A 15655-nucleotide genomic window follows, 5' to 3' on the forward strand; every position below is an offset into this window, starting at 1 on the left:
CGCCCCCGTCCGCCATGACACAAAGCAAAAGCGGTGTAAGAAGAAGCAGAAGACGAAAAAAATATGTGCAAGCAAATCTCGCGAATAAAAATGAAATTTGCAGCACCTTGCCGTGTGTGAAATGTGAACGCAGAGTGCACAACACAACAACGAGACAATAATCAGCATTTTAGTGTTTATTTCGAGGGCCAAGATCACCGCTAAATCGCCGTAAAGATGAAGCGAAAATACGAAAATTGCCTGCTGCAGCAGAGGCAGCAACAAAAACGCTATTTGTTGTAGATATATACATGTATATATGTATATATATGTGTTTGTACAAAATATATATGCAAATCTATACATAAGTGCGGCGGTGAATTGGATAAGCGATAATAAATAAAAACCATAATAATAACTAATTGAAAGTACGAAGGCGCGCGAGCGAGAGAAAAAGAGGCGCGAAAAGTTGGCAACAAAATGGTTGTCTCCAAAGACAACAACAAGCGTCGCCGCAAGGAGACGGAGACGCCACCACCGCCACCGCCCGTCCCGCCCACCGCCTCCTCACTGGCTCCTCCGTCGGCGGTGGCGGCCATCGAGTCCTCGCCCGAAATGCCCAAGAGGTGAGTCTAAGTAACACATAGAAGGTGCTTACCATAGGGCTCATCCAGTAATACATACGTGTGTGGCACTGCGGAGATGACGTCGCAGCGTTGGGTGATTGGATTGGCAAAGGGAGATGGGGTGGGGGTGGGGGTGGGAGTGTGGGTGCCAGGGGGAGTAACTGCTGAGCGGGGCGGGGGGTCTGGGGGCAGTGCTCAGTTGTTGTATAAGCCAGCGTCAACAGCGTGTCGTGGCGTTGTTGTTTTCCTCCACGAAGGGGTGTTTCGCATCCGCCGTTTTTGGGGGCGAGGAGCTGGGGCAGATCTCCCCCTCCTACCAGGTGCACATATATATACAGTGGTTAGTCACTAAGCTGAATATTCGTCAGAGATAATTAGGCAATATTTACCTTTGTAAATTTGTAAACGTCGTGGTTATTTTTTATCAAATTTTCAGTGTATTTGCAACGTCTGACGAATGATCACTTAGCGACACTCTTATTTTGTATATATATTTTTACTTTTATCAACTGCGTGTTAAAGAAAATTAATTTAAATAATTATAGAGATTAGTCATTCTTGTGCATAGCTTTTAAAAAATTCAAAAATCTGTAATTTTTACCAAACCAAGTTGTATAAATTTGTATTTATTTACTTTAAAAATTTTACGAAAGTCGTCTTTTCTTTCTTTTTATTTATCTCTAATGTTAATGAGCAATATACAAATGTTTCAGTTTCCATTACTTGTATTATTATTGTTTTGATTAAGTTATTATTTATGTAGAACTAGGGTCAAACATACATTTGTCCTCGAACTAAACCATTAATGAATTTTAGCCTAAAATGTATTAAAAGAGTATAACACATAATGGGGACACCCTTCTTAAAGTATTTTATACAGATAGATAGACTGGTAGCCAAATAAAATAGTATTCATATATTTTTAAATTTTTTTTGTTGCTTTGAAGCACTTAATCAAGTTTTAGCTGAACCGAGCTACTTATCGACTAACCCCTGTTTATGCTCGCTTGTAATTCGAAGCCCCGATGGCTTTATTATGATCTTAAATTAATATTGACTTTTCCAATTTGCACACTGTTGCCTTGTTTTCAATTATAAATCTCTCACAACGCTTTTTTGTCACCTTCCATTTGCAGAACGAAGGTCCAGGCTCAGCGAAAGTTCGCCCAGGGACAGAGTGCGCCCAGCAGCTCCTCGAGCCTCGCCTATAGCACAGCAGCAGCGGCGGCAGCTGGATCCGGATCCGGGCCCAGCACCTCCGGAGCGGATAGCTCGCAGCCGCCCATCGAAATCCTGCCCAACAAGTGCCCCAAGGCGCAGGATTTCCTCACCTTTCTCTGCTTTCGCGGCACTCCGGCACTGCCCGCTCACCTGGATTTCCTCAACCAGGGCAAGTCCAAGGATTCGGAGGCCAACGTGGCGGGAGCCAACAATAATAACAATGCCAAAAAGGCCAACAACAGTCGAGCGGTTTTGGCAGGCAACAAAAAGAAGCGGGGTCGTCCAGCCAAGGGAGCCGCCAAGAAGGTGGATGCGGTCGTCGCTGTACCCGAACCCACTGAGCAGAAACCTTTGAGAGCAGAAAAAGCAGTCAGTGATAAAACCAATCTCATTGCAGCCGGAGCGCCTGAGACTCCGTCACCAACTCCTACTCCCGTGCTGCCGGGAGCGGTGCGCAAACGAGCGGAGGTCGTCACCGATGGCAACCGACGAGGAGCCAGAGGCAGGATAGCAGCCGGAGCTAGTGCTACTCCTGAAAAAGCAGTAGTAGTAGTAGCAGCAGCAGCAGCAGCAGCACCATCATCCAATGATAACAAGCGCCGCTCAAATCGAGCAAGCGCTAAGGAAAGTAAACCCATTATAGATGATGACAATTCGGAGGATTTCGATGATGAAGAACTGTTGGATGAATACTATTCGCGCAATGGGGAGGAGGTCGAGGCAGAAAGTCCTGTTAAACCAGAACCCACCAAGCGAGGACGACCGTCGGCGGGAAAGAAAGCAGAGCAGAGCAAAACAGAGTCCACATTGGAAGCCCAGGCAGCTTCGAAGGACAAGGCGCCCGTTAAGCGTGTTAGGCAACGGGAGTCGCCCATTTTTATACCCTCACCCGAGTCCTCTGGCCGTATGACAAGACAGCGGGCTTTTTTCGAGCCCGTTAAGGTTCCGCCGCACCAGGAGGAATCTGCAACACCGGAGCCGCCAAAAGAAGAGCCCAAAAAAGAACCCGAACCGCCACCTAGCAAACCAGAAAAGGAACCAGAGCCTGCTAAGCAGCTAAAGGAGGCCAAGGAGAAGACAAATTCCAGTATTTATGCCAAAGACGCCAAGCAGCAGCTGGAGAATGGAGACAGTCAACATGGTGCGGGGGCCAAGGGCAAAAAAAGTCTGAATGTCTTCGATTTCAGTTCAGACGACGAGCAGCCGCTGGCCAAGTCCATCAAGCTGAAAAAGGGCGCCAAAGGAGCGAGTCCCAAGAAAGGTGCGGCAGCTGCAGCTGCTCCGCCAGCCAGGAATCGCAAGGCGGCAGCTAAAAAGCTAGAGAAGGAAAAGGAAATTGAAAAGCAACTAGTAATGGATAAGCAGAAGGAAAAGGAAAAAGAGATGGAGAAAGAAAAAGAAAAGATCAAGGAAAAAAGGGACAAAGAGAAGGAGAAGGAAAAGGAGCCTGTCCCAGAGAGCAAGATGGAGGAGCCACCCAGTGGCGGGAAAAGAGGGAAAGCTGGTAAAAAGAAAGCAGAGGACGCTCCAGCTGATGAGCAGGAGTTGGCGCCACCCTCCTCGAAGAAAGTCGCCACCAATGCCCGCGGATCTCGGAAGTCAGCGAAAAGCAAGGCTTCCGAAGACTCCGTTGAGCTAGAACCTCAGCGATCGCAGCGTCCCTCACGCAAAACCAAGGAAGCAGCGGCCATCTACATGGGCATCATTGGCCACAAACTACAGCTGGCCGATGATGAGGAGGACGACCTGTCAATGAGCAGCTTTCCTGACATACCCAACGTCAAGGAGATGGAGAAGATGGAGAACGAGATCAAACGAAATGCGGCGGGAAAGTTAAACGTGCCGGAGGCCTCGACGGTGCCTTCGGCAGGCAAATCATCCCGTAAGCCGTCGCCCCGACCCAAGGACTCTCCAGTTACTGCTCCGGTAGAAGCCAGCCGTGATGAGGCCCCCTCCCCTCCAGAAGTCGAAGAGGAGAAGCCACCACCCCCAGCCCGACGTGGACGTCCGCCCAAGCTGGGAAAGGCCTCTGTTACCGCTCAACCCCCCAAACCGCCTATCGAGGGCATGCTGGTGAAGAAGGGCTCCCTGACCAAGATGGCCGAGCAGCAGGCCAAGCCCAAAGCCAAGTCCGAACATTCAAAAGTTGACTCCGATGAGGAGGAAGACTTTCTCATCAACGAGGAACTAAACGAAACAAAGCGCAAGCTAGAGAAAAGTTTTAGCGATTCGGACGATGAACCGCTGGCCATCAAAGTACCGGTGGTGGCGACCAAGGAGAAGGAAGTATCGCCTCCGAAGATGCCCAGTCCACCGCCCAAAATGATGCCGGTTCCATCGCCCATCTCTGTGCCCACGCCTTTAGTTTCGGTGGCTCCATCGCTGGCTATGTCCAGTACACAACCGGCCACCACTAGCACCACCCAATTGACCATGCTCCCATTGACGGCCAAGGCTACGCCAACGCTGGGCAGTATGCCGATGTTTCCATGCATGCATGCCAGCTATTCACCGCTCAAGACCATGGAGAAGAAGCCGCCGGTGCCCACGTCCAAGATTCTGAACGTACCCGCCACCTATGCGTTGCCGGGAAGTGCCAGTGGAGCTGTGACTTTCCAGAAGACCTCATCGTATCTGCCGCAGGCATCGCCCCACTACCATTCCGGCTATGTGCGTCCACCACCGACGCCCACTCATCAGTTTGGCGGCGGAGCACCTTCTGGGAGTAAGACTCCCTCCCAGGGCTCATCGCCGCTGAAATATCAGACGCCGCCGACCACCTATCCGCCGCCCATTGAGGCGTATCAATGTCCCAAGATCAATCCCAACTTTCTGACGCCCAAGTACGAGCGAAGCCCACTGCCAAGATCATCGACCAGCAGCTTTCCAAGTCCATCGCCTGTAAAATTTATGCCCACATCGGGAACCACGGCCACCACAGTGGGCACACCCTCGTCTGCCACAAAGAGCCCTTTGGCACCACCGCCACCATCTCCTCCGGTCAGCCAGGTTGTGATCCAGACGTCCAGCTTGAATCTTAGCATGAGTATTGCAGCTACAGTGAATGCTGCACCAATGGCTGTGGCTTCCACGTCGTCAGCAGCGGCACATCACGCAACAGTTGGAGCCACAGTCACAGCCACGTCAACGCCACCTCCTGCGCACAGCAATAGTGTGGCCACTGGAGGAGCAGCAGGGGCCAATTCCGATCCTCTGAAGGACGAGATTGGGAGTATTCTGGCGCAGGCAACACTGATGCCCAGCAAAGAAGAGTCGGGCAAGATCTTTGGCATCGCCAGCGTGAGTTTGGCCCAGAGTTCTGGACCTGACAACACCAAGTGCACCCTGGGCAAGTGTGGCTCTATCCATAAGCCTGTGCTGGGGCCTGTGGTGCCCACGGAGGGTTACTTTGGCGACCAGTTGTCCAGCAAAGAGCGGCGCAAGGCAAAGGTCAACATGACGCACGAACAGATTCAGAAGTGGCTCATTGAGTGCTCATCCAACCCAGATGAAATCCAAGACGATTTGGATGACGATTTCGATGATAGCTTAAGGCCCCAGCAATCTACTACTCCGCCGCCCACGAGAGATGATAAGGAGCTCAGTGCAAGCTTTAGTTCATCATCGAAAAATACGCGCGGTGATCTTGGGAAAAGTGAGAGTGCCTGGTCGGCAAAGGGGCCATCCCTAAAGGCCACGCCTGTGCTGGTCACTCCGCCCAGTCGCAAGGAGCAGCTGGAAATGGCGGATGGCAAGGACTGTGATGCCTTGGACTACGACAAGTCATCAACACCTGTAAATCTCACACAGAAGATGACATGCAATGAGTCGGCAACAGTTGACAAGAAAGTCAACGATCGGAAGGGAAAAGAGTCGCTTAAGACCGCTGCATGTAAGGCTGCTGCTCAGCCAAGAAGTGCTGCTGCGACTCCTCCAACTCCTGTCTCTTCTACACCCACTCCTGTATCTCTCACGCCAACTAAGAGCAGTCCCACTCCACCGCCAGTCATCAAGCAGAAACCAGAGAAGGGCAAGCGAAATGCCGGCGGTGGTGGAGGTGCAACTTCAATAGTTTCTCCACCCGCTGCACCTACTCCACCCAATCCCAAGCGAACGCCTGTTTACAACCAAAAGAACGCCAAGGCACAGCAGCAACAGGCGGAGACCAAGCCAGCGGCTAATCCCCCAAGCGCTTCAGGAGCCAAACGGGAATCGGTCTATGCCTTTGGCAAGGAGGAAGACACATCCACCAAGACGGGCAATCGTCGACGGGCGGAGCCCAGTCAAATTCCTGCCCCAGCTCCCGTGTCCAATGCTTTGAGTGAACGATCTCCAACCAAGAAGCGAGCAGCAGCCGCAGCGGCAGCCACGGCGGTCCAACTAACGCTGAGTCCCACGGAGAACTGCAAGATCGAGGGCAAACCGAAGGCGACAACTGGAAGAGGAGCCAAAAAGCAACAGCAGCAGGCTCCCGCTCCACCTGCACCTGCACCACCCGTAGAAGCCAGTGGAGGTGGAGACTCGGATGCAGAAGGTGCAACCTTCTACATACCTCTTCAAGGAGCTGGTGTGGGAGGCAGCGGCGATGGTGGAATCCAAGGAGTGGCCGTAAAGTTGGGACGCGAGGGACCCGATGGCCCCAATCAGAAGGTGGTGATGCAGGCCACTTTGGTGACCAAGGCACAGATGGATACCAACTCAAAGCCGCTGCCAGAGTCGCTCAATACCAACGAGCTGGTCAAAACGTTGCTACATGCAGCGAGCAATGATGCTGCCTCAACGACCACAAGCCTCAAGAGCTTGCCCAAGGCGAGTACATCGGCAGCGGCGGGAGCAGGAGCTGCACCTGGTGCATCCAGCTTGGTGCGCGTGAACTCCAACTCGTCGCTATTCTCCGGCTCGGCGAAATCTCGTACAGCTGCGCAGACGAGCTCCACAGCAGCAGCCGTGGCCAAGAAGTACAAGGATGACACGCCCATTAAGATGGCCAACAACACGGCCTTCCCGCGACACGATGATCCCACCCAAATGGTGGAGGCGCCCATCTTCCGACCAACGGAGAAGGAATTCGCCGATCCCATTGAGTTCATCGAGCGCATCACACCGATAGCGGCCAGGTTTGGCATCTGCAAGATCATTCCGCCGGCCAGCTTCAAACCGGAATGTCGAATCTCGGACGAGATGCGCTTCACGGCCTACAATCAGTATGTGCACAAGATGCTCCATCGCTGGGGTCCGAGTGCCAAGGAGCTGAGTGCAATCAAGAAATACCTGGCCACCCAGAGCATCGTGATGAATCACCCTCCCTGGATCGGTGGAATGGAAGTGGATCTGCCACGTTTGTATCACACGGTCCAAGAGCTGGGCGGCCTTAAGGAAGTGATCGAGAAGAAGAAGTGGGCCCGCGTGGCGGAGGAAATGTGCATACCCAAGCTGGCCCAGGATCGGGTGACCAAGCTGGACGACATATACTGCAAGTACCTGTTGCCCTATGATACCTTGTCGCCGGCGGAGCGCCAGAAGCTTTTCGACGAGGTCGAGGCGGACTGGGCCAAGAGGGAGGCAAGGGCGCGTCGGAATGCGGATCGTTTCGTGAACACGGAGAGCGTGTCCAACGAGGAGGACGATCTGAGCAGTGACGAGGACGAAGAGTCCGAGGAGGAGATTGACGGCGTGTCCATGGAGTGCATCGTGAAGGGAAGGAGTATGCCCCTCAGCCAGTTCTACAGGATTGCCAGGAACACGATGGCGCTGTGGTTCAAGAGCACCGATCCAACGGTAAACGAGGTGGAAGCGGAGTTCTGGCGCCACGTGGCCGTGCGTGATAGCCATGTGTGCGTCCACTCGGGCTCCATCGATAGCTCGGGCTGGGGCTATGGCTTCCCCAGTCCGGGTCCCAAGGGCAAAGGTTCCAACTATGCAAGGCATCCGTGGAACCTTAAGGTACTGACCAACAATTCTGGTTCCGTTCTGCGCTCACTGGGTCCCGTCATGGGCGTCACCGTTCCAACGCTCCACGTGGGCATGCTCTTCTCCGCCTGCTGCTGGTACAGGGATCCACATGGACTGTCCTGGATCGAGTACCTGCACACTGGTGCCTCCAAGCTTTGGTACGGAATACCAGACGATCAGAGTGCGAATTTCCGATCGGCCTTGACGTCGCTGATCCCGACGCACTGCCAGAACAAGACAATCTGGTTGCCCTGTGATACGGTGATGGTGCCACCGCACATGCTCACGGATCGAGGGGTATCGCTGTGTCGCATCGAGCAGAAGCCGGGCGAGTTTATTGTGGTATTCCCTCGGGCCTACACCTCAAGTCTGGCCACTGGCTATGTGGTTTCCGAGAGCGTTTACTTTGCCACCATGTCCTGGCTGGATTTGGCCAAAGATGATTTCAGGGTGAGTGTGGTCAACTGCTCTAAACTTGGATTGAACTAATTTATGAATTTCTGATTTAGGACATCCATGAGAGCTGTGAGCCAGCCATGTTCTCGCTAGAGCAACTGCTGTTTGCCTTGGGCTATGATCAGCGGGTCAACTCCGATGCCCTGCATCAAATGTTGCCAATGCTTAATGATGTTTGCGAGAAGGAATCCGCCGCCAGGGAGCAACTAAGGGTGAGTAAAGATTTCCGGCTATGCTACTCAATAAGAGCTTATTTTTAAATCATTTAATAATTCCTTCATTTTTTAGGCTGCTGGCGTAACTTCCACCGAAAAAGTGCAGGCGGAGAAGGGCCAGAAGGCCAAGAAGCAGCAGCAGCCCCCTTACAAGTCCATCGAGAGCGAATGCGACCTGTGCCGCGCCAACCTGTATATATCGATGGTGCGCACCGAGGACGGCAACATCTATTGCCTTCAGCATGCGCTAAAGAACCTCAACAACGGCAACATTCAGGCCAAGCAATGCAAGCTAATCTACGCGTACAACGTGGATGATATACAGCAGCTTATACGCCAGCTGCAGGAGAAGATCAACCACAAGGCGGCGGTGAAGAAAAAGTAGCATCGTCGGCGTCGTTACTAATCGGCGGCGCAAGAAAGATACAGACGACACACAGATAGAGATCCCGATAAGACTATGGATTTGGAACACCACGCTGATGTACATATAAGGAAATGTGTATACGTATGTGATTCGCCATCGCTAGTGAGCAGCTAAAATGATAATTGGGTGAAATATAGTGATGACTACGAGTTGATCCATGGATCGTTGGGACAGCGACCCGCAAACACACACATATATTTATGCAACGTTTATCTCCCAGTTGACTAACTGACACTATTACTAACTGTATAATAAGAGCATAGGATCGATCGGATATAGGGATGTAACTGTTTACATTTCAACATGGCAATGCTTTCAATTTTGACTAGTTTATACATTTAATCGATAAGAAGTTTGCAATGATTTTTGTTTTCCATTTGGTTTTTTTGTTATGCAATATGTCCCCTCCCCGAAAATGTTATTAACCCCATTTGTGTTACTGTATATAGAGAGCCTAGTATATGTACGTAGTTAGCTTTCGAATTAAGTCAGAGACCCTCAAAGAAACCATGCTAACGTGTTGCAATTTCTACTACCTTTTTTAATGTTAAGCTAACGAGTAATTACCATAGCATCATAGAACACCGGAGCGCAGATGTCCACCCACATAGAGCGGTAGATTCAACACTAACAATAGCAAGAGACCGTCCTGGGATGGATCTCCGTCAACTAACGAACTACACGAAAGCCAGAGTTACTATCGATGACTGCAGTTGTGCGTGTGGGGAAAAAACCCAATCCACACTGTTCATTCAACCAAAAACGATACAGACGATATCCATCGAGGACAGGCGATTGCGATTGCGTAAATGAGAAGTTTTCACTAGATGTTCAATGTATTTATATAGTAGTAATACAATATTTAAGTAACAAGTGCAACAATAAATCTTAACGCGATATATCGAAGCTGCACTCTTTAGTTAATGCTACGGTACTCCAACTAATAGCTACAATTGTCTGGAGGGTGGTTGTACTTAAAAGCTATTGAGTTGTCCTTATCCTTGGCTAGACCTTGGGTTTTTTCAGGGCCGGTGGTAAGCAGTCCGCACTGGACACCGCCTGCCGTTTCACAGCGCAACTAGGCATATTGGCCACCACATCTTCCATTTGCCGTTTCAGTTCCGACACCTGGGTAGTTAGTTCGGTGATGCTGGAGAGGGCTTCTTGCAGCCGGCGATCCTGCACTTTGCGCGACAATTCCAGGCTGCGAATCTTTTGCGTGAGCGACCTTTGGAGCTGGTACTGCCTGAGCAGGTGTTTGGAGACGCGATCCTTTTGCGAGGATTCCGACGGCGATGGCTTGCTGGCGGAGAGAGGGGCCAATTGAACGATGGCCTGCTGCACGAGGCCGTGGTCCACGGGCCGACTGATTCCGGTTCTCCTAACACCACTAAAGCTTATGTCACCCAAGGCACTGCAGACCACGAGGCGAGTTCCGGCCGCCGTGGATTCCGCCAATTGTTTCCGGTGTTCCATTTTAAAGTTCACAGCAATCTTCTCGTCAAAATGCTCAATGGCCATGGAGGATATGTCCCGCAGCTCCTGCAGAACCTCGTGCGGTCGCAGCTGCTTGGTGGAGGTACTCAGAATGCGCAGGATGCTGTTGATCTCGTCCAGAACGCGACCCGGTATGAAGCAGCAGATGTTGAGGTCAATGAATTTCGAATACGTCATCGTCAGCATCGATATGCGTGTCTCTATGGAGGTGAGAATGTCCGAGTGGCGGGATAGAATGTGGTTCCTGGAGGGGGTGCGAAAGATAACCCAGTCATCAGAACGATCTCGATGTAAACCGAGCGATAGGGAACTCACCTTCGTTCCGATTCCCGTCGTGGCAGCATGGATTTGATGCGCTTGAAGTTCTTGGCATGGGCTAATATGATCTTGTTGAATCCCTTGTTCAAGATTTGCTGGCCGAGGTAATTAAAAACAGTGCACACCTGGATGGAAACGTCTAGTTTTAGTCACGGATCACAGAGACACCTGGGATCGACAAGGTCAACCAGCTCACCTCTCGCTTTTTGGCCACCTCGTCGTAGGGCATCATCTCCAGAATGTCCATGATTACCGTTTGTGGCAACTCTAACAGATTCATTTTTCTACTTAATTCTATTTTCGAGACACGGATTTTATTCGAGAATATTGCTATTGTTTTTAATAAGGCAGTGATTGGAAATGGTTGAAAATCCCGAAACGCCTCCGATCTCTGTGAAATACCACAGTCATCCAAAATATACCAACAACAATCTAGTATATACCGTACCGTTATTTCATTTGAATTCTACAGTTTTGAAGATTGAACATATTTTGATAATTTTTGGGTTCTACGTATTTTCTAACTTTAACTTTTAACCACCCCAAAAACTATTAATAATTTAACCTGAGCTTAACAAAAAAAAAATATAAAGGAATTGCAATATTTATATTTCTATTATTTTGAAAATGTACTCTGATGATCGGCAATTATATAATTTAGAAAAAGGTAGATGTTTTCTCGATTTATTTACAAAATGTGAAAAAGTAAAAACAAAATGAGTATCATAACAAAGTTAAGCTTCTATTAGAAATTTGCTAGCATCATGAATATCATTAGCATAAGGTTCCAGCTCAGGTTTCTTCTTGGGAAAGTAAGGATTGTGCTCGGGATCGGCATTCAAGCTGGGGAAAAGTAAAAATTATATAAAATTGATTTAAACAAGAAAATTGCAAGCTTACTGGTAGAAATTAGTGGCCTCCTCGCACTTTACATTGTACCACCAGTCGCAGGCGAATTCCTTTTGATTAAAGATGGTTCCATTGGTGCAAAGGAACTTGGCGCCCTGTTCACCCTCCCTTCCATCGTGGCACACGTGATAGGCCTGGCAGCCCGTCTCCACATTGGCGTACATTCCCGGAGTGGCCGGAACACTGTGGCAGCTGAAGTGGGTGTGCGGTACCTCATGGTAGACCGGATAGTCCACGCCCGGAACTCCGGGTATCTTGTTCAGATCTTGCTTCTCCTCGTGATGCTGCGAGTGTTCCGGTTGCGGTGGATTGAATAGATAGCCGAATTTCTGTAAACATATCAAATGTTTTCACATTGCATAAGACAACCAGAGCTCGTGCCCCAATCCGGTTTTATACCCCTTATACCCGCGTGGCACTGCCTCATTATAACCATACTCGTATGTACATGCCTACATATACTGCATGTTACAATTTTTGGGTCAAAAGTGAACGTGGCTAAGACACCCAGAGCTTTGTCAATTGGGGTGGCGCACGCTCCTCTTAATTGATTCCTCAGCATAATTATACACTCGAGATTGCCCCGATCCTCAATCCTCACCTGAACTTCGATGGCCACAGCGGCTCCGATCATCACGACCATTAGCCAAATAGAGAAACAGCCCAGCTTTGCCATCATGATTTCGTATATCTAAAACTTTTCCGCCTACGTTGGGTAGCTTGGTGGCTTGGAGATTTTGAAGTTGTGGAGAGTCGACCGCTCGAGTTGGGTTTGAAAATCACACTGAGCTGCAGTTTTCCAGCGGCAACCACTTGAGCGTTGAGCTTTCAAGGGTACCGATCCGATTTTCGTAACGGTTTCGATTTTCGCATTGGAAGCTGTTGGCCCAAGCTTTTTCATTCCAAATTGGCAAATTACTTAGCTCTGCTTCAATTATTGCCAAAGTAAACGAACCTTACTTATGTAGCTTGATGCTCCCTCGTCCCCACACAATTATAATTATGATATATGACTGGATGTGGGAAAGTACAATGCAGCTCGGGCTGGGGTTTATTTTGCAAGATACAAATTGTTTACGCTTAACTAGCTAAAAACGATGAATTCCCATTTCGCTCGGCCTGGCTTAGACGCTATAATACGTGGATGGGTTGGCAAGCGATGGGTGGATGCAACTGGATACACAGCAAAAAACTTACAAATCTTTTGATGATCTTTCTTCCGATTATGAATAAAAAATTTGAAGTTATTTAGAAGGAATTTTAAAATAAAAAGTTTGGAGAACTGTACAATCAGTTGTTAATGTTAATTAATCATTATAGATCATATTTTTTTAATGAAACCGTTCAAAAACTATTAAACAATTATAAAATCAACAGACTTTAAAGTTTTCACAGATTATTTATTAAGCCTTTTTTAAAAAATTGTCTAAAAATGCCTAACTCTTTAAAAATTATTAAGTCACAATCGTAAATGCTTCAAAACCACTGGGACTGTGAAATCATACATCAACTGATTATAACAGAAGTGTATACTTTTTTTTTGCAATCTTGTTCTGCGAAGATGAGTTTAAAAACGAAATTTCTCTCTGTGTATGGGCTGGGCATGAATGGTTTGCAAACATGGGAATGGGAATGGAAGTGCACTAATCGGTGAGCGGGCGTATGGCAAAAGTTTTGAAATGATATGCACATGGTTAGATAATGCTTGCGAACAACTCGTAAACTTAACTCTTGGCTACAGATGAGTACAATGGATATATCTATAAATTCTACTAAATTTTGGGCATTTGCAGCACTAAAACTAATAATTCTTTCGGCCCGTTTGCTGCAGGTCCAGTTTGTTCAGAAGATCGTCAAACTCGCTGAAAAGCTAGGGGGAGAAACAGAGTTATTACATCAAAGCCCGCGGAAGATGGATGACTGGACTCACATGGGTTGTGCCATAGCTGTCCACATAGGTCTTGCTGCCCCTGGAGGTTTTCTTGAATGCCGGCAGCACCGGACTGTGACCATGTAGGAGATTCACATTTTGATAAGACTGCGCCTTGGCCGAACCGGCCAATGGATTCGACTGACTCTTGCCCACCGTGGGCGCAAGTTCCAGAAAATTGGGCACTGAAAAGGCGGAAGTTAAGGTTGTTTTGCTGCTCGTGCTCGCGCTGTGGCCAGTCTAAATTGCTACTCACTCTTCTTGGGCTGCAACTTGACCTGATTGAGGAGGGGATTGTGCAACTGGAGCTGCCTGTAGACGGGCAGGGCGTGCTTCGGAGGCACCACCACGTGCTGGCGACCCACCGCCTGGGGGTACAGGTAAGTAGTCTCCACCGTGGGCACCTGGCGGTAGTGGTACCGACCCTCCCGCGGCGTATATCTCCCATCCGAACTCAGGGCAATGTGAAAGACGGTGCGCATGGGCTTGTTGTAGTACTGATACACCTGACGGGAAGATATCCAATATAATGCCTTTTAATATTCACAAGTATTTCTATCAAATAAAATCAACTCAATATTTATAGATTTGGAAAATAACAATAAAAACAATAAGAAACAGTTACGGACTTGATGAAACTAGTATCATTTCTTCTCCATTTTTTATCAGTGCGCAACTTTTTTATAATAACATGATTACACTTTAACAGTCTATAAAACGTCAACTTTTTTAGCTTTTTAGCATGTTAGAACTATAACTATAAAGCGATACATTGCTTGTTTATTTTACAATTTGAAAGACTTCAGTGCTTGTTGTTATACATTTTTGAGTTTGTCTTAAGTACAGCTATAAAATAAAAGCTATAAATGTCCGCTATAAGATATTTAACAACCATGCATTGACTTTAAGCTACAGCTTATAAAAATAAATCAACCATTTTTACAATACATCTTTACTACTGTGCTACATTTGCAAATGCTGCCAAAACTGTAGGTCTGAACTTAAAAAAAAAAAACAAAACGGTTTAGATTTATAAAAAAAATCATTACTAAATGATTAATTGATCTGTCCTTAATTTGCTTACTTCGAACAAAAGTATGGACGATTATGTTTTTTAGCCATCACAATGGAATGAAGACTAAGACTACAACATAAACTACACAGAAAAAAGTAATACGTACATATATTGTGTTCTATTTTTAATGTTTTATTTTGTTTTAGTAATTGTTAATGTAAAACCACTTTTACCACAAAGACTATAATGGTTTTAGCCCCCTATAGATCTATGAACCTTTTAGAATATTACATTTCAAGGATATTTTTCTGTATAGCCTAGTTCTTAGAGCTGGAGATGTAATGATCATTACCATAAGCCTTTCCAAAAAGGATCTAGGTCAGGACTCCCGTTGATATTTACCTGAGGATTCCGCTGCTCGGGCACTATACCATCTGGCACTGCGATGCCCTCCTTTTGCAGGCGATTCAAAAACAAGCGATCCGTCTCAAAGGCGGTGTCGGGTATTTTACCGCCCGCATGTGGCAATACTTGTTCCCGATAGATTTGGCGTTTCTTGAAATTGGTTTTTTTGACAGAATTATTTATGATCGTATTATACGGTCTTATAGTTCGGGCCTACACACCTTGTGGTTGCGTTCCGCAAACTCAGAGTCTTGGGCAATTATGGACGAACTGAGGCAAAGATATAGCAAGGCGATCAGCAAGATCACATATGGGGAAGACATTTTCATGCAGGAATTCGAAAAATTTCCTGATCTGAGCTGAGCTGAAAGGTCAAGTTGATCGACAGGCACTCGCGGATCTGTAGACAACGACTTCTGCAGACAAACGTTAAGAGCTTGGTACACAAATCCAGATGCGAGACATTCTTCGGCATTCGACAGGTAATTGCACAAGACGAGACGACAGATGAATGACGAGCAGAAAGAACGATCGCGACACGATCACGTGACGACGGTTGCCAAAGCTACCTGGTAAGTGGTTACTATACTATATACGATTTCGATTTCGGAACCTATACCTATTCCGATCCGATCTTGGAGCTACGTTGTGGTCGCGTCGACGGTGCCAAACATAATGAATGCAAATGCATAAAACCGATCTCCA

General features: G+C 47.9%; 4 protein-coding genes across 4 annotated transcripts; 1 reads left to right on the forward strand and 3 right to left on the reverse strand.

Moving 5' to 3' along the window:
• Positions 1-27: 27 nt before the first annotated feature.
• Positions 28-9782, forward strand: LOC119555595 (serine/arginine repetitive matrix protein 2). Its single transcript, XM_037867085.1, has 4 exons — positions 28-605; positions 1742-8228; positions 8288-8446; positions 8523-9782. The coding sequence occupies exons 1-4, from the start codon at positions 460-462 to the stop codon at positions 8832-8834; spliced, it is 7104 nt and encodes a 2367-aa protein (XP_037723013.1). The 5' UTR covers positions 28-459; the 3' UTR covers positions 8835-9782.
• On the reverse strand, positions 9694-11038 carry LOC119555596 (F-box only protein 28). The gene is made up of 3 exons (XM_037867086.1): positions 10888-11038; positions 10689-10816; positions 9694-10617 (listed from the first exon to the last, which is right to left on the reverse strand). Exons 1-3 carry the CDS (start codon positions 10969-10971, stop codon positions 9882-9884), a joined length of 948 nt encoding a protein of 315 aa, XP_037723014.1. The 5' UTR covers positions 10972-11038; the 3' UTR covers positions 9694-9881.
• Positions 11039-11352: 314 nt separating this feature from the next.
• On the reverse strand, positions 11353-12371 carry LOC119553604. Its single transcript, XM_037864062.1, has 3 exons — positions 12202-12371; positions 11592-11929; positions 11353-11534 (listed from the first exon to the last, which is right to left on the reverse strand). The coding sequence occupies exons 1-3, from the start codon at positions 12277-12279 to the stop codon at positions 11426-11428; spliced, it is 525 nt and encodes a 174-aa protein (XP_037719990.1). The 5' UTR covers positions 12280-12371; the 3' UTR covers positions 11353-11425.
• A 728-nt stretch (positions 12372-13099) lies between these two features.
• On the reverse strand, positions 13100-15601 carry LOC119553603. Its single transcript, XM_037864061.1, has 5 exons — positions 15172-15601; positions 14948-15100; positions 13787-14036; positions 13531-13715; positions 13100-13470 (listed from the first exon to the last, which is right to left on the reverse strand). The coding sequence occupies exons 1-5, from the start codon at positions 15277-15279 to the stop codon at positions 13402-13404; spliced, it is 765 nt and encodes a 254-aa protein (XP_037719989.1). The 5' UTR covers positions 15280-15601; the 3' UTR covers positions 13100-13401.
• Positions 15602-15655: the final 54 nt, after the last annotated feature.

This window comes from Drosophila subpulchrella, chromosome 3L (assembly GCF_014743375.2).
Source record: "Drosophila subpulchrella strain 33 F10 #4 breed RU33 chromosome 3L, RU_Dsub_v1.1 Primary Assembly, whole genome shotgun sequence".
Lineage (NCBI taxonomy): Eukaryota > Metazoa > Arthropoda > Insecta > Diptera > Drosophilidae > Drosophila > Drosophila subpulchrella.